Source organism: Oncorhynchus kisutch, linkage group LG18, assembly GCF_002021735.2.
Source record: "Oncorhynchus kisutch isolate 150728-3 linkage group LG18, Okis_V2, whole genome shotgun sequence".
In the NCBI taxonomy this organism is placed as follows: Eukaryota; Metazoa; Chordata; class Actinopteri; order Salmoniformes; family Salmonidae; genus Oncorhynchus; species Oncorhynchus kisutch.
The window spans coordinates 12717391-12743397 of NC_034191.2; the positions used below are offsets into that span (position 1 = coordinate 12717391).

Genomic DNA, 26007 nt, shown 5'->3' on the forward strand with positions numbered 1-26007 from the left:
GTATATAGGGTTAGGATTAGGGTAGATGGTGTAGTATATAGAGTTGGGGTATAGGGTAGATGGTGTAGTATATAGGGTATAGGGTATAGGATAGATGGGGTAGTATATAGGGTTGGGGTATAGGGTAGATGGTGTAATATATAGGGCTAGGGTATAGGGTAGATAGTGTGGTATATAGGGTTAGGGTATAGTGTAGATAGTGTGGTATATAGGGTTAGGGTATAGGGTAGATAGTGTGGTATATAGGGTTAGGGTAGATGGTGTAGTATATCGGGTTAGGGTATAGGGTAGATGGTGTAGTATATAGGGTTAGGGTATAGGGTAGATGGTGTAGTATATAGGGTTGGGGTATAGGGTAGATGGTGTAGTATATAGGGTTAGGGTATAGGGTAGATGGTGTAGTATATAGGGTTAGGGTATAGGGTAGATAGTGTGGTATGTCTACTTACTCCAGGTAGTTGGCCAGGCCCAGGTTCTTGTATAGGAGATAACAGAAGTGAGAGACCGAGAATGCGTGAGTCCAGTTGTGATAGGGAGGATCTCTGTAACCCTTCTTCACCATCAGACAGAACCTGCAACCAATGACAACCGCACAATCTATCACCACTTCATCAAAATAGCAACATCGAGAGAGAGGGGTAGAGAGGTAGAGAGAGAGAGAGAGAGGTAGGGGTAGAGAGAGGTAGGGGTAGAGAGAGAGGTAGAGAGAGGTAGAGAGAGAAATTATGGGTGAAATTCCACAGTGTGCCATCACAGCAGCAAGATTTGTGACCTGTTGCCACAAGAAAAGGGCAACCAGTGAAGAACAAACACCATTGTAAATACAACCCATATTTATGCTTATTTATTTTCCCTTGTGTACTTTAACCATTTGTACATTGTTACAACACTGTATATATATAGATATATAATATGACATTTGCAATGTTTTTATTGTCTTAACTTCTGTATGTGTAATGTTTACTGTTCATTTTTAAGGTTTATTTCACTTTTGTATATTATCTACCTCACTTGCTTTGGCAATGTTAACACATGTTTCCCATGCCAATAAAGCCCCTTGAATTGAATTGAATTGAATTGAGAGAGAGATATATACCTGGCCAGAGTGTGCAGGTCAATCTTATAGGTGTTGATAAAGCCCATGTCCTCAAACATACTCAGGATACCCTGGAGAGACAGGAGAGATAGATATTAGACACAGGAGAGATAGATATTAGACACAGTACAGCAGTCTGGCTGAATACTCTTGAATACTCCCCATATCAGTTTTACTCTTAGTGGTCAAAACTGTGTGGGGTTGCAGGTAGCCTAGTAGTTAGAGCGTTGGGCCAATAACCGAAAGGTTGCTGGATGGAATCCCCGAGCTGACAAGGTAAAATTGTGTCATTCTGCCCCTGATTAAGGCAGGTTAACCCACTGCTCCTCGGGCGCCGTGGATGTGGATTAAGGCAACCCCGCACCTCTCTGATTCAGAGGGGTTGGGTTAAATGTGGAAGACACATTTCAGTTGAATACATTGTTGACTGACTAGGTTTTCCCTTTATTCCAAGGAAGATCGTTGGATGTGCACATTTAGATGGAAAGAGGTCTTATCTTTGTGTCTGTACCATTATGGGATCTGTGACAGTATCTGTGTACCTTTTGAGGCTACCTCCATTTTAAAGTAGTCTATTTTCTTCTTCTTTTATGTCTAAAAGAAGTGTAAAGATCCAAATTGGTGATTTACCGCCACCTGTAGTGTTGAAATGCTGGACAAAATAATGTGTCATTGATTTGTTGTGGCCACTAGATGGTGCTAGTTAAGCCATTTACAAACCTTCTTGAAGAAGAAGTGAATAGTCTGATTGCTCCCAACACAAAGGAATCGCCGCCCAGTTGACAACTTTATAATAGTAGAAGCCCTCAATGGCGATGTCCATGAGTCCTCTATCGATCCATTAATCCTGCACATTGTAAATATGGTACTGGAACAGACCCTGAATCCTGGCTTAGGAAGGCCACCATTTTCCATCAAGATAGAACTGCCAAAGGGGGAGGAGTTGCAATCTACTGCAGAGATAGCCTGCAAAGTTCTGTCATACTTTCCAGGTCTATGCCCAAACAGTTCGAGATTCTAATTTTAAAAATGAATCTCTCCAGAAATAAGTCTCTCACTGTTGCCGCCTGTTATAGACCCCCTCAGGTCCCAGCTGTGCCCTCGACACCATATGTGAATTGATTTCCCCCCATATATCTAGATGCCCTCAATCTCACACAAATTATGACTGCCCCCGACCAGCACAAAAACATTCTGTGGCGTACTGCACAAGCATCGAATAGTCGCCACGATATGCAACTTTTCAGGGAAGTCAGGAACCAATACACACAGTCTGTTAGGAAAGCAAAGACTAGCTTTTTCAAACAGAAATTTGCATCCTGCAGCACTAATTCCAAAAGGTTTTGGGACACTGTAAAGTACATGGAGAATAACAGCACCTCCTCCCAGCTGCCCACTGCAGTGTGTCTAGGAAACACTGTCACCAGCGATAAATCCACAATAATCGAGAATTTCAATAAGCATTTCTCTACGGCTGGCCATGCTTTCCTCCTGGCTACCCCAACCCCAGCCAACAGCTCCGCACCCCCCGCAGCTACTCGCCCAAGCCTCCCCAGCTTCTCCTTCTCCCAAATCCAGATAGCAGATGTTCTGAAAGAGCTGCAAAACCTGGACCTGTACATATCAGCTGGGCTAGACAATCTGGACCCTCTCTTTCTAAAAATATCCACCGCCATTGTTGAAAATCCTATTACTAGTCTGTTCAACATCTCTTTCGTATCGTCTGAGATTCCTAAAGATTGGAAAGCTGCCGCGGTCCTCCCCCTCTTCAAAGGGGGTGACACTCTAGACCCAAACTTTTACAGACTTATATCCATCCTGCCCTGCCTTTCCAAAATCTTCAAAAGCCAAGTTAACAAACAGATCACTGACCATTTCGAATCCCACCGTACCTTCTCCGCTGTGCAATCCAGTTTCCTGGTCACGGGTGCACCTCAGCCATGCTCAAGGTACTAAACGATATCATAACCGCCATCGATAAAAGACAGTACTGTGCAGCCGTCTTCATCAACCTAGCCAAGGCTTTCGACTCTGTCAATCGCCGTATTCTTATCGGCAGTCTCAACAGACTTGACTGCCTTGCCTGGTTCACCAATTACTTCTCAGATAGTGTGTCAAATCGGAGGGCCTGTTGTCCGGACCTCTGGCAGTCTCTATGGGGTGCCTCAGGGTTCAATTCTCGGGCCGATCCTTTTCTCTGTATATATATCAAAGATGTCGCTCTTGCTGAGGTTGATTCCTTGATCCACTTCTACGCAGACGACACCATTCTGTATACCTCTGGCCCTTCTTTGGACACTGTGTTAACAAACCTCCAAACAAGCTTCAATGCCATATAACACTCATTCCGTGGCCTCCAACTGCTCCTAAACACTAGTTAAACTAAATGCATGCTCTTCAACCGATCGCTGCCCGCACCTGACTGCCTGACTAGCATCACTACTCTGGAAGGTTCTGACTTAGAATATGTGGACAACTACAAATACCTAGGTGTCTGGCTAGCCTGTAAACTCTCCTTCCAGACTCACATTAAGCATCTCCAATCCAAAATTAAATCTAGACTCGGCTTCCTATTTCACAACACTCACGTTGACAAACATACCCTCGTAAAACTGACCATCCTACCGATCCTCAACTTCGGCGATGTCATTTACAAAATAGCCTCCAACACTCTACTCAGCAAACTGGATGCAGTCTATCACAGTGCCATCCGTTTTGTCACCAAAGCCCCATATACCACCCACCACTGCGACCTGTATGCTCTCGTTGGCTGGTCCTCGCTACATATTCGTCGCCAGACTTATTGTCTCCAGGTCATCTATAAGTCTTTGCTAGGTAAAGCTCCGCCTTATCTTAGCTCACTGGTCACCATAGCAGCACCCACCCGTAGCACACGTTTCAGCAGGTATATCTCACTGGTCACCCCCAAAGCCAATTCCACATTTGGCCGCCTTTCCTTCCAGGTCTCTGCTGCCAATGACTGGAACAAATTTAGCAAAAATCGCTGAAGTTGGAGACATATATATCTCCCTCACTAACTTTAAGCAGCAGCTATCTGAGCAGCTCATTGATCTCTGCAGCTGTACGTAGCCCATCTGTAAATAGCCTATCCAACTACCTACCTCATCCCCAAATTGTTTTTATTTACTTTTCTGCTCTTTTGCACACCAGTATTTCTACTTGCACATCATCATCTACTCATCTATCACTCCAGTGTTCATTTGCTAAATTGTAATTACTTCACTACTATTGGCCTATTTATTGCCTTACCTCCTTATTCCATTTGCACGCACTGTATATAGATTGTTCTATTGTGATTGATTGTACTTTAGTTTATCCCATGTGTAACTCTGTGTTGTTGTTTTTGTTTTTACTCCATGTGTAACTCTGTGTTGTTGTTTTTGTTTTTACTCCATGTGTAACTCTGTGTTGTTGTTTTTGTTTTTACTCCATGTGTAACTCTGTGTTGTTGTTTTTGTTTTTACTCCATGTGTAACTCTGTGTTGTTGTTTTTGTCGCACTGCTTTGCTTTATCTTGGCCAGGTCGCAGTTGTAAATGAGAACTTGTTCTCAACTGGCCTACCTGGTTAAATAAAAGAGAAATGAAAATATAGTGTGTTTATTTTATCATGATCTTCTTCTTTCTTATTTTTATATCTATTGTGTTTTTCATCTACCTTGATATTTTTAGGACTACATTGTTATTGGTTACTGTATTGTTGAATCTATGGAAACTATACATCTCTATGGATACTATACATCTCTATGGATACTATACATCTCTATGGATACTATACATCTCTATGGAAACTATACATCTCTATGGAAACTATACATCTCTATGGATACTATACATCTCTATGGATACTATACATCTCTATGGAAACTATACATCTCTATGGACACTATACCTCTCTATGGAAACTATACATCTCTATGGATACATCTCTATGGATACATCTCTATGGATACTATATTTCTCTATGGATGATACATCTCTATGGATACTATACATCTCTAAGGATACGATACATCTCTATGGATACTATACCTCTCTATGGATACTGTACATCTCTATGGATACTGTACATCTCTATGGATACTGTACATCTCTATGGATACTATACATCTCTATGGAAACTATACATCTCTATGGAAACTATACATCTCTATGGATACTATACATCTCTATGGATACTATACATCTCTATGGAAACTATACATCTCTATGTAAACTATACATCTCTATGGATACTATACATCTCTATGGATACTATACATCTCTATGGAAACTATACATCTCTATGGACACTATACCTCTCTATGGAAACTATACATCTCTATGGATACATCTCTATGGATACTATACATCTCTATGGATACATCTCTATGGATACATCTCTATGGATACTATATTTCTCTATGGATGATACATCTCTATGGATACTATACCTCTCTATGGATACTGTACATCTCTATGGATACTGTACATCTCTATGCATACTATACCTCTCTATGGACACTATACCTCTCTATGGACACTATACCTCTCTATGGACACTATACCTCTCTATGGACACTATACCTCTCTATGGATGATACATCTCTATGGATACAATACCTCTCTATGGATACTATACATCTCTATGGATACTTTACATCTCTATGGATACTGTACATCTCTATGGATACTGTACATCTCTATGGATGCTATACCTGTCTATGGATACATCTCTATGGATACCTCTCTATGGCTACTATACATCTCTGTTGATTTGCATGGACACACCACAGGAGGCTGGTGTCACCTTAAATGGGGAGGACAGGCTTTTAGTAATGACTGGAGCGGAATCGGTGGAATGTTATAAAATACATCAAACATGGTTTGATGCCATTCAATCGCTCTGTTTCAGCCATTATTATGAGCTGTCTTCCCCTCAGCATTCTCCACGTACCTACACACTCTTTCTCTGTCTGCTTGTCTTACCATGGGCGTGTTGTCGTCAGGTAGTGAGCGGGGTGTGTAGGTGAACTCAGCGAATAAGGGATGAATCTCATCCACTGGCTCCAGCCCAGTTTCCAACAGCTGGGCCACTTCCTGCTCTGAAACCTACACACACACACACGCACACACATTACTGCTGCTCTTGATGTCTGTGTGTGTGTTGGGGGGTGGGGGGGGGGGGTGGGTGGGTGGGGGGGGGGGGGGGGGGCGGGGGGGGGGTAGTGTGTGTGTGTTTTACCTTCATGTGGTACATCATCATCTCGTTGGCCAGGTGGGATCTGAACTGAGCCTCATGGACCTTCTTATACAGAAGAGACTGAACACACAGGAGAGACAGTCAACAGTCAGTCAACCACATTATTATACAGGAGAGACCAGTCAGTCAACCACATTATTATACAGGAGAGACCAGTCAGTCAACCACATTAACATACAGGAGAGACCAGTCAGTCAACCACATTATTATACAGGAGAGACCAGTCAGTCAACCACATTAACATAAAGGGGAGACCAGTCAGTCAACCACATCATTATACAGGTGAGACCAGTCAGTCAACCACATTAACATACAGGAGAGACCAGTCAGTCAACCACACTATTATACAGGAGAGACCAGTCAGTCACCCACATTAACATACAGGAGATACCAGTCAGTCAACCACACTATTATACAGGAGAGACCAGTCAGTCACCCACACTATTATACATGAGAGACCAGTCAGTCAACTACATTAACATACAGGAGAGACCCATCAGTCAACCACATTATTATACAGGAGAGACCAGTCAGTCAACCACATTATTATACAGGAGAGACCAGTCAGTCAACCACATTATTATACAGGAGAGACCAGTCAGTCAACCACATTAACATAAAGGGGAGACCAGTCAGTCAACCACATCATTATACAGGTGAGACCAGTCAGTCAACCACATTAACATACAGGAGAGACCAGTCAGTCAACCACACTATTATACAGGAGAGACCAGTCAGTCACCCACATTAACATACAGGAGAGACCAGTCAGTCAACCACACTATTATACAGGAGAGACCAGTCAGTCAACCACACTATTATACAGGAGAGACCAGTCAGTCACCCACACTATTATACATGAGAGACCAGTCAGTCAACTACATTAACATACAGGAGAGACCCATCAGTCAACCACATTATTATACAGGAGAGACCAGTCAGTCAACCACATTATTATACAGGAGAGACCAGTCAGTCAACCACATTATTATACAGGAGAGACCAGTCAGTCAACCACATTAACATAAAGGGGAGACCAGTCAGTCAACCACATCATTATACAGGTGAGACCAGTCAGTCAACCACATTAACATACAGGAGAGACCAGTCAGTCAACCACACTATTATACAGGAGAGACCAGTCAGTCACCCACATTAACATACAGGAGATACCAGTCAGTCAACCACACTATTATACAGGAGAGACCAGTCAGTCACCCACACTATTATACATGAGAGACCAGTCAGTCAACTACATTAACATACAGGAGAGACCCATCAGTCAACCACATTATTATACAGGAGAGACCAGTCAGTCAACCACATTATTATACAGGAGAGACCAGTCAGTCAACCACATTATTATACAGGAGAGACCAGTCAGTCAACCACATTAACATAAAGGGGAGACCAGTCAGTCAACCACATCATTATACAGGTGAGACCAGTCAGTCAACCACATTAACATACAGGAGAGACCCGTCAGTCAACCACATTATTATACAGGAGAGACCAGTCAGTCAACCACATTATTATACAGGAGAGACCAGTCAGTCAACCACATTATTATACAGGAGAGACCAGTCAGTCAACCACATTAACATAAAGGGGAGACCAGTCAGTCAACCACATCATTATACAGGTGAGACCAGTCAGTCAACCACATTAACATACAGGAGAGACCCGTCAGTCAACCACATTATTATACAGGAGAGACCAGTCAGTCAACCACATTATTATACAGGAGAGACCAGTCAGTCAACCACATTATTATACAGGAGAGACCAGTCAGTCAACCACATTAACATAAAGGGGAGACCAGTCAGTCAACCACATCATTATACAGGTGAGACCAGTCAGTCAACCACATTAACATACAGGAGAGACCCGTCAGTCAACCACATTATTATACAGGAGAGACCAGTCAGTCAACCACATTAACATAAAGGGGAGACCAGTCAGTCAACCACATTATTATACAGGAGAGACCAGTCAGTCAACCACATTAACATAAAGGGGAGACCAGTCAGTCAACCACATCATTATACAGGTGAGACCAGTCAGTCAACCACATTATTATACAGGAGAGACCAGTCAGTCAACCACATTAACATAAAGGGGAGACCAGTCAGTCAACCACATCATTATACAGGTGAGACCAGTCAGTCAACCACATTAACATACAGGAGAGACCCGTCAGTCAACCACATTATTATACAGGAGAGACCAGTCAGTCAACCACATTATTATACAGGCGAGACCAGTCAGTCAACCACATTATTATACAAAAAAGACCAGTCAGTCAACCACATTATTAAACAGGAGAGACTAGTCAGTCAACCACACAATTATACAGGAGAGACCAGTCAGTCAACCATACAATTATACAGGAGAGACCAGTCAGTCAACCAAGTCTGACCACAACTAAATCCACACCACATCAATAGGGCACTAACCATCAGTCTCTTATCCTACTGTTTAAAACACTCTGTTTGACTTCCGCATAACTAGAATGTCAGAGATCAGCGGTTCTTCTGTAGCTATGGGTAGTGTGTCTGACTCACGTGTGCGATGCTGATTCCACAGTAGATGGAGAAAGCAGTGGCCAGGTCCTCATCGAATCGGTTAAACCACGGTCCATTAGTCTTATTGACCAACTCAGCCACCCCAATCACCTCTGAAAGAGAGAGAGAGAGTGAGACATAGACAGAGAGGGAGAGGGAGAAATGAGAGAGAGACAGAGAGAGAAAGATTTGTGACCTGTTGCCACAAGAAAATGTCAACCAGTGAAGAACAAACACAATTGTAAATACATGTATATAATCCATATTTACATTTATTTATTTCCCTTGTGTACCCTTAACCATTTTTACATCGCTACAACACCGAATATATACATAATATTGCATTTGAAAGGTCTTTATTCCGAGTGTAATGTTAACTGTTAATTTTTATTGTTTATTTCACTTTTGTTTATCATCTACCTCACTTGCTTTGGCGACGTTAACAGGTGATGAGAAATGGAGCAGCATAGGTGAAGCTGTGTATTGAATGGTTGTGTATGGAATGGTTAACACCAGTAGTGTTAGTTTAGTTGTTTACTCCAGTAGTGTTAGTTTAGTTGTTAACACCAGTAGTGTTAGTTTAGTTGTTAACACCAGTAGTGTTAGTTTAGTTGTTAACACCAGTAGTGTTAGTTTAGTTGTTTACTCCAGTGTAGTGCTAGTTTAGTTAACACCAGTGTAGTGTTAGTTTAGTTGTTAACACCAGTAGTGTTAGTTTAGTTGTTAACACCAGTAGTGTCTAGTTTAGTTGTTAACACCAGTAGTGTTAGTTTAGTTGTTTACTCCAGTGTAGTGCTAGTTTAGTTAACACCAGTGTAGTGTTAGTTTAGTTGTTAACACCAGTAGTGTTAGTTTAGTTGTTAACACCAGTAGTGTCTAGTTTAGTTGTTAACACCAGTAGTGTCTAGTTTAGTTGTTTACTCCAGTGTAGTGTTAGTTTAGTTAACACCAGTAGTGTTCGTTTAGTTGTTAACACCAGTAGTGTTAGTTTAGTTCTCACCGTTGTTCTCGTCCTTGATGGGGAAGCAGAGGATGTTCCGTGTTCTAAACCCGGTGCTGTCGTCCACTCCTCGGTAGAACAGAGGGTGGGAGTACGCATCCTTAATGTTCAGGATCTGCCCAGTCATAGCTACGTGACCCGCTATGCCCTGGTCCGCAGGGATACGGAACTCCTTCTGCACACACAGACTATCTTTAGAATCTTCTTCTTCGTCGTTATCGGCATCATCATCATTGTAATCTTTGTAATTGTCAAACAGAGAAGTTCTATACATGTGTGTTCTACCTCATCATCACTGACCACACCCCCATCAAACACCTTGGCAACCAGCTCATGGCTAACTTGATCCAGTAGGAACACAGAACAACTATAGACAGAGAGAGAGAATAAGTATTCTATTCTATTTTCCTCCGCATGAGTTATTCTGGAAAGAATGTTAGCTGGTTTAGGTTGTTTTACATCAAGAACTCACATCTCTGCATCACTGAGGTTCCTGGCCTCAACTATAATCTCTTGCAACAGCACAGACACATCATCTACAGAGAGAGAGGGAGAGAGAGAGAGAGCACACACAGGGTGGGGATGGATGAATCAACAGGCTGATCTACCACAAGTAGGGTTGTATTATCAGTCTGTAGGGATTCGATCTGAGCCAGAGGAGTGAAGAGAAAAGGAGGAGACAAGAGGAGACGAGAGAAGCGAATAAAATAGTAGAGAAGAGAGAAGAAAATAGAGAAAAGAACAGAGGAGAGGAGAGGAGAGGAGAGGAGAGGAGAGGGAAGAAGTGCAGAGAAGGGAGGGTAACTCACCCAGATGTGTGAAGAGATTCTTGGCCACCTGTAACAGTGCCTGACACTCCACTTTGAGTTTCTGTTCTTTCTGGAAGGCCAGTGTGGAGGTGAGGACAGTGGAGGTGTAACAGAAGCAGTGCTGGATCGTATGTTCATCCGCCTCTGTGTGTCTACACAGAGAGAACACATTTGTATCAAAAATGAAACATTGAATTCCAAAGTGGAGAAAAGTTGACTGATCAATAGAATACTATGTGTTTAAACAGGCCAGAGGGATAGACTAAATGCCTCAGCTGTGACACTAACATCAGTTACACAACTCTGCCTGCAGATGGCAACACCTCACCACTCTGATCACTATAGAGGAGTGACCAGCAGAACGTCAATACCAGGGAAAAACTGTGGTCATTCTAGACTAGAGGACTTGATTATGAAGGATTTATTTTTCAGGTCAGGTCACATAATCAGGAAAAACGATTCCCTCATCCCTCAATCACCACTCTAGAGAAACTCAACCTCTGAGTCTGGGCTGTTTCTGACAGTAGGCTGGCGCTAGACCCTGATTGGCTTGTTGGCACAAAGAATCAGTAGGCTATCTGGAATGCAGATTCCTCTAAGCCTGGAAGCATCAGATATCTATCTGGCAGAACAAACGGCATGTGATAGGAGGATAGAACCGGGAAGGGGTCGACAGAGGGACCGGGTGGAATGAGAGACAGATGGAGAGAGTGTAATAGAGGTGGAAAGGGACAAGTGTGATTGATAGAGATATTTAGAGGAAAGTGGAGTAGAGTGGGGGCTGTTGACTGACAACTGAGGTGAAAGATGGATGGAGGGACAGAGGGAGGGATGGAGGGACAGAGGGAGGGATGGATGGATGGACAGAGGGAGGGACGGATGGATGGATGGAGGGAGGGAGGGATGGAGGGATGGAGGGAGGGAGGGATGGAGGGATGGAGGGATGGATGGATGGGGTGGAAAAAACGGACTCTGAATTAAAGGTTAAATTCATGGTAAATAGTGCTGTTGGATTTGTACTGTCTCCATTCGCTCCTACTAACCAGGGACGGATTCAGACCTGGGACATCAGGTGAGTGAACCCGCCAAGCCATTCAGCAACATTAACAAATCAATGAACTAGCATCAGTATTTCAGCCCTCAAGGGGTTAATGATTAGCCCCACCCTACAACATGGGAGGCAGGTGGGAGAGAGGAATTAGAGGAAGATACAGATGATGAGAGAGGGATGAGAGAGATGATGGGAGAGTGGGATGATTAGAGAGAGGGATGATGGGAGAGAGGGATGATGAGAGGGAGGATGACAGAGAAGGATGATGAGAAAGGGATGATGGGAGAGAGGGATGATGAGAGGGAGGATGAAAGAGAAGGATGATGAGAGACGAGATAGAGGGATGATGGGAAAGAAGGATAATGAGAGGGATAATGGGAAAGAAGGATAGGAAAAAGGAGTAAGTTATACTGGAAATAGCAGAAATAAGAGGATAAACTCATCTGCTACACAGTTCACTAATAATCCCCTACATATCCAGTCTGTCAGTGTTACTATGGAGACTGTATTCAGCCCTATCATTAGCCCCCACTGAGGATACTATGGGATGTCTTCCTCTCAGATTCTAGCCAAGATCCTGTCACTGTGTGTGTGTGAGAATGTGTGTGTGTGTGTGTGTGAGAATGTGTGTGTGAGAATGTGTGTGTGTGTGTGTGTGAGAATGTGTGTGTGTGTGTGTGTGAGAATGTGTGTGTGTGTGTGTGTGAGAATGTGTGTGTGTGTGTGTGTGTGTTGAGGGGTAATAACTCTTTGAAACGAAGAGATGAGTGGCTTTAATCTCCAGCCACTATAATATGATTAGAAATGTATAACTAACAGAGAAAGAGAGGCAGGAACAGACAGGAGGAGGCAGGAACAGATGGGAAGAGGCAGGAACAGACAGGAGGAGACAGGAACAGACGGGAAGAGGCAGGAACAGACAGGAGGAGGCAGGAACAGACGGGAAGAGGCAGGAACAGACAGGAAGAGGCAGGAACAGACGGGAAGAGGCAGGAACAGACGGGAAGAGGCAGGAACAGACGGGAAGAGGCAGGAACAGACGGGAAGAGGCAGGAACAGACGGGAAGAGGCAGGAACAGACAGGAAGAGGCAGGAACAGACGGGAAGAGGCAGGAACATACGGGAAGAGGCAGGAACAGATGGGAAGAGGCAGGAACAGACGGGAGGAGGCAGGAACAGACAGGAGGAGGCAGGAACAGACGGGAAGAGGCAGGAACAGACGGGAAGAGGCAGGAACAGACGGGAAGAGGCAGGAACAGACGGGAAGAGGCAGGAACAGACAGGAGGAGGCAGGAACAGACGGGAAGAGGCAGGAACAGACAGGAAGAGGCAGGAACAGACGGGAAGAGGCAGGAACAGACGGGAAGAGGCAGGAACAGACGGGAAGAGGCAGGAAGAGGCAGGAACAGATGGGAAGAGGCAGGAACATACGGGAAGAGGCAGGAACATACGGGAAGAGGCAGGAACATACGGGAAGAGGCAGGAACATACGGGAAGAGGCAGGAACAGACGGGAAGAGCCTGGAACAGACGGGAAGAGGCAGGAACAGACAGGAAGAGGCAGGAACAGACGGGAAGAGGCAGGAAGAGGCAGGAACAGACGGGAAGAGGCAGGAACATACGGGAAGAGGCAGGAACAGACGGGAAGAGGCAGGAACATACGGGAAGAGGCAGGAACAGACGGGAAGAGGCAGGAACAGACGGGAGGAGGCAGGAACAGACAGGAGGAGGCAGGAACAGACGGGAAGAGGCAGGAACAGACAGGAAGAGGCAGGAACAGACGGGAAGAGGCAGGAACAGACGGGAAGAGGCAGGAACAGACAGGAGGAGGCAGGAACAGACGGGAAGAGGCAGGAACAGACAGGAAGAGGCAGGAACAGACGGGAAGAGGCAGGAACAGACGGGAAGAGGCAGGAACAGACGGGAAGAGGCAGGAAGAGGCAGGAACAGATGGGAAGAGGCAGGAACATACGGGAAGAGGCAGGAACATACGGGAAGAGGCAGGAACATACGGGAAGAGGCAGGAACAGACGGGAAGAGCCTGGAACAGACGGGAAGAGGCAGGAAGAGGCAGGAACAGACGGGAAGAGGCAGGAAGAGGCAGGAACAGACGGGAAGAGGCAGGAACATACGGGAAGAGCCAGGAACATACGGGAAGAGGCAGGAACATACAGGAAGAGGCAGGAACAGACGGGAAGAGGCAGGAACAGACGGGAAGAGGCAGGAACAGACAGGAAGAGGCAGGAACAGACGGGAAGAGGCAGGAACAGACAGGAAGAGGCAGGAACAGACAGGAAGAGTCAGGAACAGACAGGAACAGACGGGAAGAGGCAGGAACAGACAGGAAGAGGCAGGAACAGACAGGAACAGATGGGAAGAGGCAGGAACAGACAGGAAGAGGCAGGAACAGACAGAAAGAGGCAGGAACAGACAGGAACAGACGGGAAGAGGCAGGAACAGACAGGAAGAGGCAGGAACAGACGGGAAGAGGCAGGAACCGACGGGAAGAGGCAGGAACAGACGGGAAGAGGCAGGAAGAGGCAGGAACAGATGGGAAGAGGCAGGAAGAGGCAGGAACAGACGGGAAGAGGCAGGAACAGACGGGAAGAGGCAGGAACCGACGGGAAGAGGCAGGAACAGACGGGAAGAGGCAGGAACAGACAGGAAGAGAAAAAGCAGATGAGGAGGAAGTGAGAGAGAAGAAATATGACAGAAGGAGGAAGATAAATGTCTAGAGTCTAGAGCCAAAACGTCAGCAGAGAGCTTACTGGGATTACTGCTGTCCTTAGCAATACTTCACCTCTCTCTGTGTGTGTGTTTGTGTGTGTGTGTGTGTGTGTGTGTGTGTGTGTGTGTGTGTGTGTGTGTGTGTGTGTGTGTGTGTGTGAGCCCCTTGAGAATGTCTGTGTGTCTGCTGACTTGGCCAGTTGGCGTGCTGGCTTGGCGTACGTGTGTGTGTGTTGGCAGTGTGTATCCAGGGCAGGTTTGAAACTCCTGTTGTAGGGGCTGTGGAGAAACACTCAAACATATTGATTAGGTACACACACGCACCTAAGGGTGCCGACCTCTCATTGGTCCTCTGCCACTGGAGCTGTTATGTTATCTCTTGAACCCAGAGGTCTATTAGAATGCATTCTCCTCACTGTGTGTGTTTGTGTGTGTGTGTGTGTGTTTGTGTGTGTGTGTGTTTGTGTGTGTGTGTGTGTGTGTGTGTGTGTGTGTGTGTGTGTGTGTGTGTGTTTGTGTGTGTGTGTGTGTGTGCGCGTGTCTCACCGTTGTCCTCCCTGCTTGTTGAAGGCGCAGGCTAGTGCAACCACCTGGCCAGTGGCTCTGCTAACCACAGGGACACACAGCAGAGAGGACACCTCACTGTCCAGCATACTGGACAGCTGTCTACACTCCTCCTAGAGGGAGAGACAGGGAGAGGATGAGAGAGATATTTTTAGGTTTTCTTTAATGATACATCCTCATTTCATTAAAACCCCAATTTTAAAAAACAAATATCCCCTGTACTGCCTACTCACCTTGTCCTTTACCCCCGATACAAAACAAACCACACATCACAATAACCAAAACCTCACCACTTCCACAGCTGTATATCCAACCCATCTTCCACAGCTGTACATCCAACCCATCTTCCACAGCTGTATATCCAACCCATCTTCCACAGCTGTACATCCAACCCATCTTCCACAGCTGTACATCCAACCCATCTTCCACAGCTGTATATCCAACCCATCTTCCACAGCTGTACATCCAACCCATCTTCCACAGCTGTACATCCAACCCATCTTCCACAGCTGTACATCCAACCCATCTTCCACAGCTGTACATCCAACCCATCTTCCACAGCTGTACAGACAGCCCCCCCCCCAACATTCCATATCTCCTGAAACATCTACACACTTGTTATAAATCTATAGAACTTAAATTCCAACCTGGAGTGCCTTGCGAAAGTATTCATCCCCCTTGGCGTTTTTCCTATCTTGTTGCACTTGTAATTTGAATAGATTTTTATTTGAATTTCATGTAATGAACATACACAAAATAGTCCAAATTGGTGAAGTGAAAATAGAAAAATAACCAAAAACAGAAAAGTGGTGTGTGTACAGTGCCTTGCGAAAGTATTTGGCCCCCTTGAACTTTGCGACCTTTTGCCACATTTCAGGCTTCAAACATAAAGATATAAAACTGTATATTTTTGTGAAGAATCAACAACAAGTGGGACACAATCATGAAGTGGAACGACATTTATTGGATATTTCAAACTTTTTTAACAAATCAAAAACTGAAAAATTGGGTGTGCAAAATTATTCAGCCCCTTTACTTTCAGTGCAGCAAACTCTCTCCAGAAGTTCAGTGAGGATCTCTGAATGATCCAATGTTGACCTAAATGACTAATGATGATAAATACAATCCACCTGTGTGTAATCAAGTCTCTGTATAAATGCACCTGCACTGTGATAGTCTCAGAGGTCCGTTAAAAGCGCAGAGAGCATCATGAAGAACAAGGAACACACCAGGCAGGTCCGAGATACTGTTGTGAAGAAGTTTAAAGCCGGATTTGGATACAAAAAGATTTCCCAAGCTTTAAACATCCCAAGGAGCACTGTGCAAGCAATAATATTGAAATGGAAGGAGTATCAGACCACTGCAAATCTACCAAGACCTGGCCATCCCTCTAAACTTTCAGCTCATACAAGGAGAAGACTGATCAGAGATGCAGCCAAGAGGCCCATGATCACTCTGGATGAACTGCAGAGATCTACAGCTGAGGTGGGAGACTCTGTCCATAGGACAACAATCAGTCGTATATTGCACAAATCTGGCCTTTATGGAAGAGTGGCAAGAAGAAAGCCATTTCTTAAAGATATCCATAAAAAGTTTAAAGTTTGCCACAAGCCACCTGGGAGACACACCAAACATGTGGAAGAAGGTGCTCTGGTCAGATGAAACCAAAATTGAACTTTTTGGCAACAATGCAAAACGTTATGTTTGGCGTAAAAGCAACACAGCTCATCACCCTGAACACACCATCCCCAGTGTCAAACATGGTGGTGGCAGCATCATGGTTTGGGCCTGCTTTTCTTCAGCAGGGACAGGGAAGATGGTTAAAATTGATGGGAAGATGGATGGAGCCAAATACAGGACCATTCTGGAAGAAAACCTGATGGAGTCTGCAAAAGACCTGAGACTGGGACGGAGATTTGTCTTCCAACAAGACAATGATCCAAAACATAAAGCAAAATCTACAATGGAATGGTTCAAAAATAAACATATCCAGGTGTTAGAATGGCCAAGTCAAAGTCCAGACCTGAATCCAATCGAGAATCTGTGGAAAGAACTGAAAACTGCTGTTCACAAATGCTCTCCATCCAACCTCACTGAGCTCGAGCTGTTTTGCAAGGAGGAATGGGAAAAAATGTCAGTCTCTCGATGTGTAAAACTGATAGAGACATACCCCAAGCGACTTACAGCTGTAATCGCAGCAAAAGGTGGCGCTACAAAGTATTAACTTAAGGGGGCTGAATAATTTTGCACGCCCAATTTTAAAGTTTTTGATTTGTTAAAAAAGTTTGAAATATCCAATAAATGTCGTTCCACTTCATGATTGTGTCCCACTTGTTGTTGATTCTTCACAAAAAAATACAGTCAAACCCAAAACCTCTCATCACCCCGAGAATACCATCCCCACATTGAAGCATGGTGGTGGCAGCATCATGCTGTGGGATGTTTTTAATCGGCAGGGACTGGGAAACTGGTCAGAACTGAAGGAATGATGGAATGACGCTAAGTACAGGGAAATTCTTGAGGGAAACCTGTTTCAGTCTTCCAGAGATTTGAGACTGGGACAGAGGTTCAACTTCCAGCAGGACAATGACCTTAAGCATACTGCTAAAGGAACACTTGAGTGCTTTATGGGGAAACATTTAAATGTCTTGGGATGGCCTAGTCAAAGCCCTGACCTCAATCCAATTGAGAATCTGTTGTATGACTTAAAGATTGCTGTATAGCAGCAGAACCCATCCAACTTGAAGGAGATGGAGCAGTTCTGCCTTGAAGAATGGGCAACAATCCCAGTGGCTAGATGTGCCAAGCTTACAGAGACATATCCCAAGAGACTTGCAGCTGCTGCAAAAGGTGGCTCTTCAAAGTATTGACTTGGGGGGGGGGGGGGGGGGGGGATAGTTATGCCACCTTAAGTTTTCTGTTTTTTTGTCTGATTTCTTATTTGTTTCACCATAAAAAATATTTTGCATCTTCAAAGTGATAGGCATGTTGTGTAAATCAAATGATTTACAACCCCCCCCCCCCCAAATCTATTTTAATTCCAGGTTGTAAGGCAACAAAATGGGGAAAATGCCAAGGGGATGAATACCATTGCAAGCCACTATAAGGTGCAGAGACCATCGCATTAGATAATAGTAAAGGGTCTGTTATCCCTCCACCTTTGACCCTGTTCCTCCTTGTTAGCTAAATAGCCAACTTTGCCTGAGCAAACAGAATATTCAACAACACACATTTGGCCTTTTCCTTGTACACCATTACAAACATCCCAACAGTAAACTCCACCCCCAACCTCTCACACAGACATTCCAACAGAGACATGAATTGCATTAGACAGATACTCATGGTCCACTCTATCAAAAGTCTTCTCTTGGTCTAAAGAGACCGGTCTAAAGTTCACATTAGAAACTCTCGAACATGTCCCTGATTAAGAACAAGTTGTCTGTGATTGAGCATCCCGGTACACAATACGTCTGGTCCTTGTGTACAATAGAGTCCAGATGGGACTTCAGTATGTTAGCGAGGACCTTGGCAAATAGCTTTTAGTCTGCACAGACAAATGCCACAGGCCTCCAGTTCTTAAGTTCACACAAGTACCACTTTTTGGGATGGAGAGTCAGAGCCGCCCGACGACAGCTCATCGGCAACTCTCCTACCCTGACGCATTCACGCAGCACGCAAAATAAGTCCAGTCCAATTATTCCCCAGATTTTTTTTATTAAGCTCCACTCTGAGTCCATCGACCCCCGGTGCAAGGCTGGGGGACATCTGGGTTCCGGCCTCTGCCAGTTCATGGGAAAATAGCGTAATGTACATTTCATCCCTCTGTGCCAGAGAGAGCTTAGGGAGTTCTGCAAACAAAACCTGAGCACACATAGGATCACACAGTTCTGCCCTATACAACTCAGTATAAAACTCCACAGTCCGCATCTCCCCCACCACAGAGGTCACCCGCCCATCAGACAACTGTAGACAATGCATACCCTTGGCTTCACCGTTCTGTCTTTCCAAACCAAAGAAGAAGGAGCTGGGAGCATCCATCTTCTTGAGCATGGAGAACCTGGCTCTTACAAGTGCTCCCTTTGCTTTAACCTGGAAGAACTGCCCAGGTCCCTATGTAATTCAGCTAAATTAGCCTGGAGGCCTACATTTCCTTGCCCCACCAGCTCTACCTCTACCTCCACCTCACTGATACTACGCTTGAGTTCCCCCAATACTCTCCTAGCCTCTGAGGATGAGAGAGCGGTGTACTGTTGACAGAAAAAACACATTTTCACTTTTCCCACATGCCACTATTGACTCAGAAAATAATACTCCTCTCTTTTCTGCCCCCAACTTTCCCAAAAAGTCTGGAAACCTGAGCAAAAGTGGCATCTTGTAAGATCTTTACATTAAACTTCCAATAGGATGCCTGCTGAGGCCCTGGTGAAATAGACAGCCGAGCCATGGTTATGTGGTGCTCCTAAAAACCAAATGGGAGAATGGTAGCGCCCAACAGCCTATTGCTGCAGTCACCCTAAACCCAAAGACCTTCACCCATGTATACTGTCTTGTGTTGGAATGTCTAGTTCTCCAAACATCCACTTGGTCAAACTGATTGATGTCCCTTAACACCCCCACTGAGCCTGAATGAGGCTCCTCCCCATTTCTGTCTTTCATAAAATCCATCGTACAGTTCCAATCCCTGCTGACCACCAGCGTCTCCTCAGGTTCTACCTGTGAGAATTCCTGTCTAAGACAGCCAAACAAAACCCCCCTCTCTCTCCCCCTGTGTTAGGTGCATACATAAAACCCCTGTTGTTCATTTCTGCTTTTACTACAAGCAATCTAGTCCCCTAGCCTCCCCTTTTGAGGGGCACATTTTAACCGTCAGACTCAGTGCAAAAAAGACTGCCACCCCTGCACTAACATTTGCTCCATGGCTCAGCACACTTTCCCCCTTTCCACCAGAGCCCCCAATCGACTTCATTCACCTCATCACTATGCGTCTCCTGCAGAAACAATACTTGTAGTTTGTTTTGTTTCATGTACTCACCCAACAGATTCCTCTTTTCCCGCATCTCTGGCACCATTTATATGAACCTCTCTTGGGTAGTAAACTGCCTGTTACCCAGGCCCAGAAGCTAGGATATGCATATAATTGGTAGATTTGGATAGAAAACACTCTAAAGTTTCTAAAACTGTTAACCTCTCTAGGGTAGCGTCCCACTTGTCAACAGCCAGTGAAAGTGCAGGGCGCCAAATTCAAAACAACAGAAATCCCATAATTAAAATTCCTCAAACATACACCATTTTAAAGATACACTTGTTGTAAATCCAGCCACAGTGTCCGATTTCAAAAAGGCTTTACAACGAAAGCAAACCAAACGATTATGCTAGGTCAGAGCCAAGTCACAGAAAAACACAGCCATTTTCCAGCCAAAGAGAGGAGTCACAAAAAGCAGAAATATAGATAAAATTAATCACTAACCTTTGATGATCTTCATCAGCTGACACTCACAGGACTTCATGTTACACAATACATGTATGTTTTGTTCGGTAAAGTTCATATTTATATCCAAAAATCGGAGTTTACATTGGCGCGTTATGTTCAGTAGTTCCAAAACATCCGGTGATTTTGCAGAGAGCCACATCAATTTACAGAAATACTCATAATAAACATTGATAAACGATACAAGTGTTATTCACAGAATTAAAAATATACTTCTCCTTAATGCAACCGCTGTGTCAGATTTAAAAGAAACTTTACGGAAAAAGCAAACCATGCAATAATGTGATTAAGGCAAATCAAGCCGTAATCAAGACATTAGTCAGAAATAGCATTCTAAATATTCACTTACCGTTGATGATCTTCATCAGAATATAATCCCAGGAATCCCAGTTCCACAATAAATATTTTTGTTTGATAATGTTCATCATTTATGTCCAAATAGCTACTTTTGTTAGCGTGTTTTGTAAACAAATCCAAAGTCACGAAGCGCGTTCACTAGGAGCAGACGAAATGTCAAAAAGTTCCGTTACAGTCCGTAGAAACATGTCAAACGAAGTATAGAATCAATCTTTAGGATGTTTTTAACATAAATCTTCAATAATGTTCCAACCGGAGAACTCCTTTGTCTGTAGAAAAGCAATGGAACGAGAGCTACCTCTCACGTGAACGAGCGTCACGAGCCTGTGGCTCTCTGCCAGACCACTGACTCAAAAAGCCCTTATGAGTCCCTCCTTTACAGTAGAAGCCTCAAACAAGTTTCTAAAGACTGTTGACATCTAGTGGAAGCCTTAGGAAGTGCAACATGACCACATAGACACTGTGTATTCGATAGGGCAAGAGTCGAACAACAACAAACCTCAGATTTCCCACTTCCTGGTTGGATTTTTTTCTCAGGTTTTTGCCTGTCATATGTGTTCTGTTATACTCACAGACATCATTCAAACAGTTTTAGAAACTTCAGAGTGTTGTCTATCCAAATCGACTAATTATACGCATATTCTAGCTTTTATGGCAGAGTAGCAGGCAGTTTAATTTTGGCACGCTTTTCATCCAAAATTCCCAATGCTGCCCCCTACCCTAGAGTAGTTACAATTATGTCTGTGAGTATAACAGAACTGATATGGCAGACGAAACCCCGAGGACAAACCATTCCCCCCCCAAAAAATCAGCCTACCACTGTTTTTAATGGCTGTCACTTTTATTATAAGGCGAAATCCTCTCAGATTGCAGTTCCTAGGGCTTCCACTACATGTCAACAGTCTTTAGAAAAAGGTTCATGCTGGTTTTTGGAAAAATGAACCAGAAATTGTAGTTTTTCTCGGTGACTCCCATTTTGACTGTCGTGTTTCCAAGCGCGTGGAAAAGAGCGCGTTCTTTGGTGTTTTTCTCCGGGTAAAGACAATAACGATTCTCCGTCTTAAATTTGATTGTTTATTTGCATATTAGGGTACCTAAGGTTTGATTATAAACGTTGTTTGACTTGTTTGGAAAAGTTTATTAGTAACATTTGGGATTCATTTTGTATGCATTTTGATGGAGGGAAACTGGGTGGATTATTGACTGAAGCGCGCCAGCTAAACTGAGTTTTTATGGATATAAAGAAGGACTTTATCGAACAAAAGGACCATTTGTGATGTAACTGGAACCTTTTGGAGTGCCAACAGAAGAAGATCATCAAAGGTAAGGCATTTATTATATCGCTGTTTCTGACTTTTGTGGCGCACCTGCCTGGTTGAAATATGTTTTTCATGCTTTTGTACACGGGGCGCTGTCCTCAGATAATCGCATGGTGTGCTTTTGCCGTAAAGCCTTTTAAAAATCTGACACAGCGGCTGGATCAACAAGAAGTTAAGCTTTATTTTGATGTATTACACTTGTGATTTAACAAAAGTTAAATATTTATAATTCTGTAGTTTGGATTTCGCGCTCTGCAATTTCACCGGATGTTGGCCAGGTGGGACGCTACCGTCATGCCCATAAGAAGTTAAGCGAGCCTACCTGAAGAGTCTCCATAAGAAGTTAAGCGAGCCTACCTGAAGAGTCTCCATAAGAAGTGGGAGAAAAAGCCAGCAAAGAAAGAGATCAATAGCAAAGCTCAAAAAGTCCCAGGGCCAGAAAAAAAATATTCATCTAAACAGTGTCTGAAGGTTGACCCTTTACACACTGTTGTGACTCACTTCCTCAACCTAAAGCATTTCCTGGGTGAGAGGACGCCATGCCCCTCATTTATCCTAGCGTGTTGTACTGATCTTATAAACATTCCCGTATCGCAAAAAAAGGCTTCATATTTAACTTTTTCCCCTATTGTTTCATTCAGGAACCTTGACTGTTCCCTCACCGTGTACTTTGACCCCTCTGCCTGGACCCATTGAGGAGGAGTCTGAAAAGAACACCTCCTCATCGTCCTCAGACTCACCTTCTTCCTCCTCATCTCCATCTCCTATCCTGACCACCTGCCCTTTCTCTCTAGTCGGGCCCCCCCCACATAGACCCAGCCTCATCTACACCACCATCCATGACATAACTAGACCCAGCCTCATCTACACCACCATCTAAAGCAGGCCTGGGCAATTACTTCCATGGAGGGCCACATTAGAATATATTTTTTGCCATCGTGGGCCGGAATCATATTACAGGATTATACATCATATGACTGTGTTGACAGATATATCTACTGTAAATCACGTCCAGATAGGCTACTTATTTTACTTTTTTAACATGCACAGAAATAAACCACATCCCATGTTCTCCTTTTGGTAGGTATTTTCATTATGAAATATGCAATGAACTACATGGAGGGAAAAGAACACTGTGCATTCAGCACCACGGACAGAACTCTTGTTAACGGGTTGTACGAAAACACAAGAAAGAGAAAGAGCTCAACGTTACATTTAAACTATTCAATCAGTGTGAGGAGTGAAGTCTCTGATGGGCATTGACTAGAGCAGTAAAGTCAGGTATAGTTTCTGATGTCGCTATGCGCAGGATTGCTGAGAGGTGAGAGTCAGTAAGAGATGATCTGTGATTTGACTTGTTATATTTCATCACTGAAAATGTCTGTTCACATTCAGTACACAGATTGACCCAAACTGTACAAACATCTTCTGAGCAGGACTCCTAATCTTCAGAACGTTTTGTTCATCGAGAGATGCATAGAACCTCGTCAGTGACAATGTTTTGAATAGTTCTCCAATCACTGCACCAGACTGAAGATCGATAAGCTCAAGTTGCAGGTCAGTAGAAGCGTTATCCATATTGAAGGTGAAAGGAGAGGAAACCAACAGCATGTCATTTTCCAACAACTTTGAAATCCTCAAAACATAGAGAAAACTCACCGTTCAAAGTACGCAGCAGTGATGTATACCTCTCCAGCTGTTGTCATGACGTTGCCCTCTTTGGGTACAGCAAAGCCCCACCCCCCTCTCCCTGTCTCCTACACACAGGCTGCTGTGGTCAGAGAGAGGTCATAAATTCCTGGAGGAGATGATCTCCTCATGGCCACAGTATAGAGACAGAGTGAATTTTCATAGAGAGAACAAAGGAATTTCTTCCACCTCACAGAACTTGAGGTCCGAACAACATTTATGTTCCGGAGAAGGTATAAAAGATTTCTGAAGAATCCAGCTACGAACTGGTCCGTTTGGTGCAATTTTGTGGGGCTCATGGGAGACGGTGCGGCCACATTACCATGACGCTGTTTATATAACAGCCTCAGATATGAGGTTTACATCTAATTTACATCTAATCTCCGACTTCAGGTCCCACACCCTTTTAAGCACCTTCCACAAACTCAGCCATCTCACTTTTGTTCTGGTAGGGGAGATCTACATGACCCGACTCTGTCTCTTCCAACAGTGAGACAAACTGTCTGTGGTTTAAACATTTTGCTCTTATGAAGTTTACCACTTTAGTGGATGTATCCACAACATGGCTCATTTCCAGAACACATTTCCAGAGCACCTCCTGATGAATAATGCAATGCAGGAAAATAATTTTCAGATCTGGGTTCAGCTCAGCTACTTGATCTTGTTTACATTTCAAAAGGCCAATGTTTTCTCCTGTCAAGTTTGGGGACCATCAGTGGTCACACTGGATAACTTTTCAAAACTCAGTCCCAGCTTTGCCACACACTTATTAACCCCCTCCAATAAACATTTCCCTGTGGTTGTGCTCTTCATTGACTGCACTGAAGCTCCTCTGTAATTTCAAGGTCTGGGATTATGACCTCGTAAGAATATCAACAACTGTGCCATGTCACGTGCATCTCTGCTCTCATTCAGGGCCAAGGAGAAATAGGTGAAATCCTTTACCTTACGATGTCCTCAATACGCCGTGTCAGTGTTAATCTTGACAGGTAAACATTTTCAAACAGCTCTTTCTGGTCGGGGAAAAGTATTACTGCAGAGTCAATTTAACATTCTTTAATGAATTCACCCTCAGCGAATGGCTTGCAATATTTAGCAATTTTGTGGGACAGTACATAGCTCGCTCTCACAATTCCGTCGTTTGCTGAATGCAGTTTGTGAAAAGTCCTTGCTGATTTTGCAACTGAGAAACTCAGTCAGTCAGTCAGTCAGTCAGTGAGTGAGTGAGTGAGTGAGTGAGTGAGTGAGTGAGTGAGTGAGTGAGTGAGTGAGTGAGTGAGTGTGGCAGTCTGGCTGGACTGCCTCCACATTGATCTACATGGCAAGATGCTTTTCACAGTCTAGGATCAAGGTCACTCACCTCCGTGACATCCTGAAGAGTGATGGATCTCTTCTTCTCCACTACTTGCCCAAAACGCCCAAACATCAGCTAGAAGAAGAGGTATACATGATCACTTAGCCTCTTGCCTCATCATTTCCCCATGTCAAAGTCTAGTTTTAATGAAATGTTTAGGGACAGTAACATGGGTCATTAGTCAGGAGTTAGGGGGTCATCACTCACAGGGAAGCTGATCTCCTCCTCTAGAACTTTGTCTCCAACCACCTGAGGAGGATAGAGGTCAGACGTTAGATTCCTTAGGGACCGTTCTAACGGAGGAATACCCTGTTATCAGACTGCCGTGGCATTAAAACAGACATTATTTTATTTATTTATTCATTGAATCTTTATTTTAGCAGGTAGGAATCCCATCTTTTACGAAGGACGTACCTGACAGAAGAGCTGGTGGTTGTCCTCAGACACCAGTAGGAGACAGCAGCACTGAGACTGGGTCTGCTGCTGCAACTGAGACAAAACAGCCAGTACATGATGAATAATAAACTCACATTACCTCATCAATGCATGACGAATAATAAACACACATTACCTCATCAATGCACGACGAATAATGAACACACATTACCTCATCAATGCATGACGAATAATAAACACACATTACCTCATCAATGCATGACGAATAATAAACACACATTACCTCATCAATGCACGACGAATAATAAACACACATTACCTCATCAATGCACG

At 44.1% G+C, this 26007-nt stretch overlaps 1 protein-coding gene across 3 annotated transcripts in view; it reads right to left on the bottom strand.

The window, feature by feature from the left end:
- Positions 1-26007, bottom strand: part of pde2a (phosphodiesterase 2A) — a 169497-nt gene that overhangs the window by 5087 nt on the left and 138403 nt on the right. For all 3 annotated transcript variants that reach the window (XM_031795739.1, XM_031795738.1, XM_031795740.1), the window contains exons 10-22: positions 25693-25767; positions 25486-25527; positions 25285-25353; positions 15054-15184; positions 10731-10882; positions 10394-10457; positions 10207-10288; positions 9922-10096; positions 8922-9034; positions 6340-6417; positions 6084-6206; positions 1097-1167; positions 450-572 (exon numbers count right to left, since the gene is read on the bottom strand). In XM_031795739.1, the coding sequence (XP_031651599.1) occupies positions 450-572; positions 1097-1167; positions 6084-6206; positions 6340-6417; positions 8922-9034; positions 9922-10096; positions 10207-10288; positions 10394-10457; positions 10731-10882; positions 15054-15184; positions 25285-25353; positions 25486-25527; positions 25693-25767 (1298 nt within the window). The remainder of the gene's footprint in view (positions 1-449; positions 573-1096; positions 1168-6083; positions 6207-6339; positions 6418-8921; positions 9035-9921; positions 10097-10206; positions 10289-10393; positions 10458-10730; positions 10883-15053; positions 15185-25284; positions 25354-25485; positions 25528-25692; positions 25768-26007) is intronic.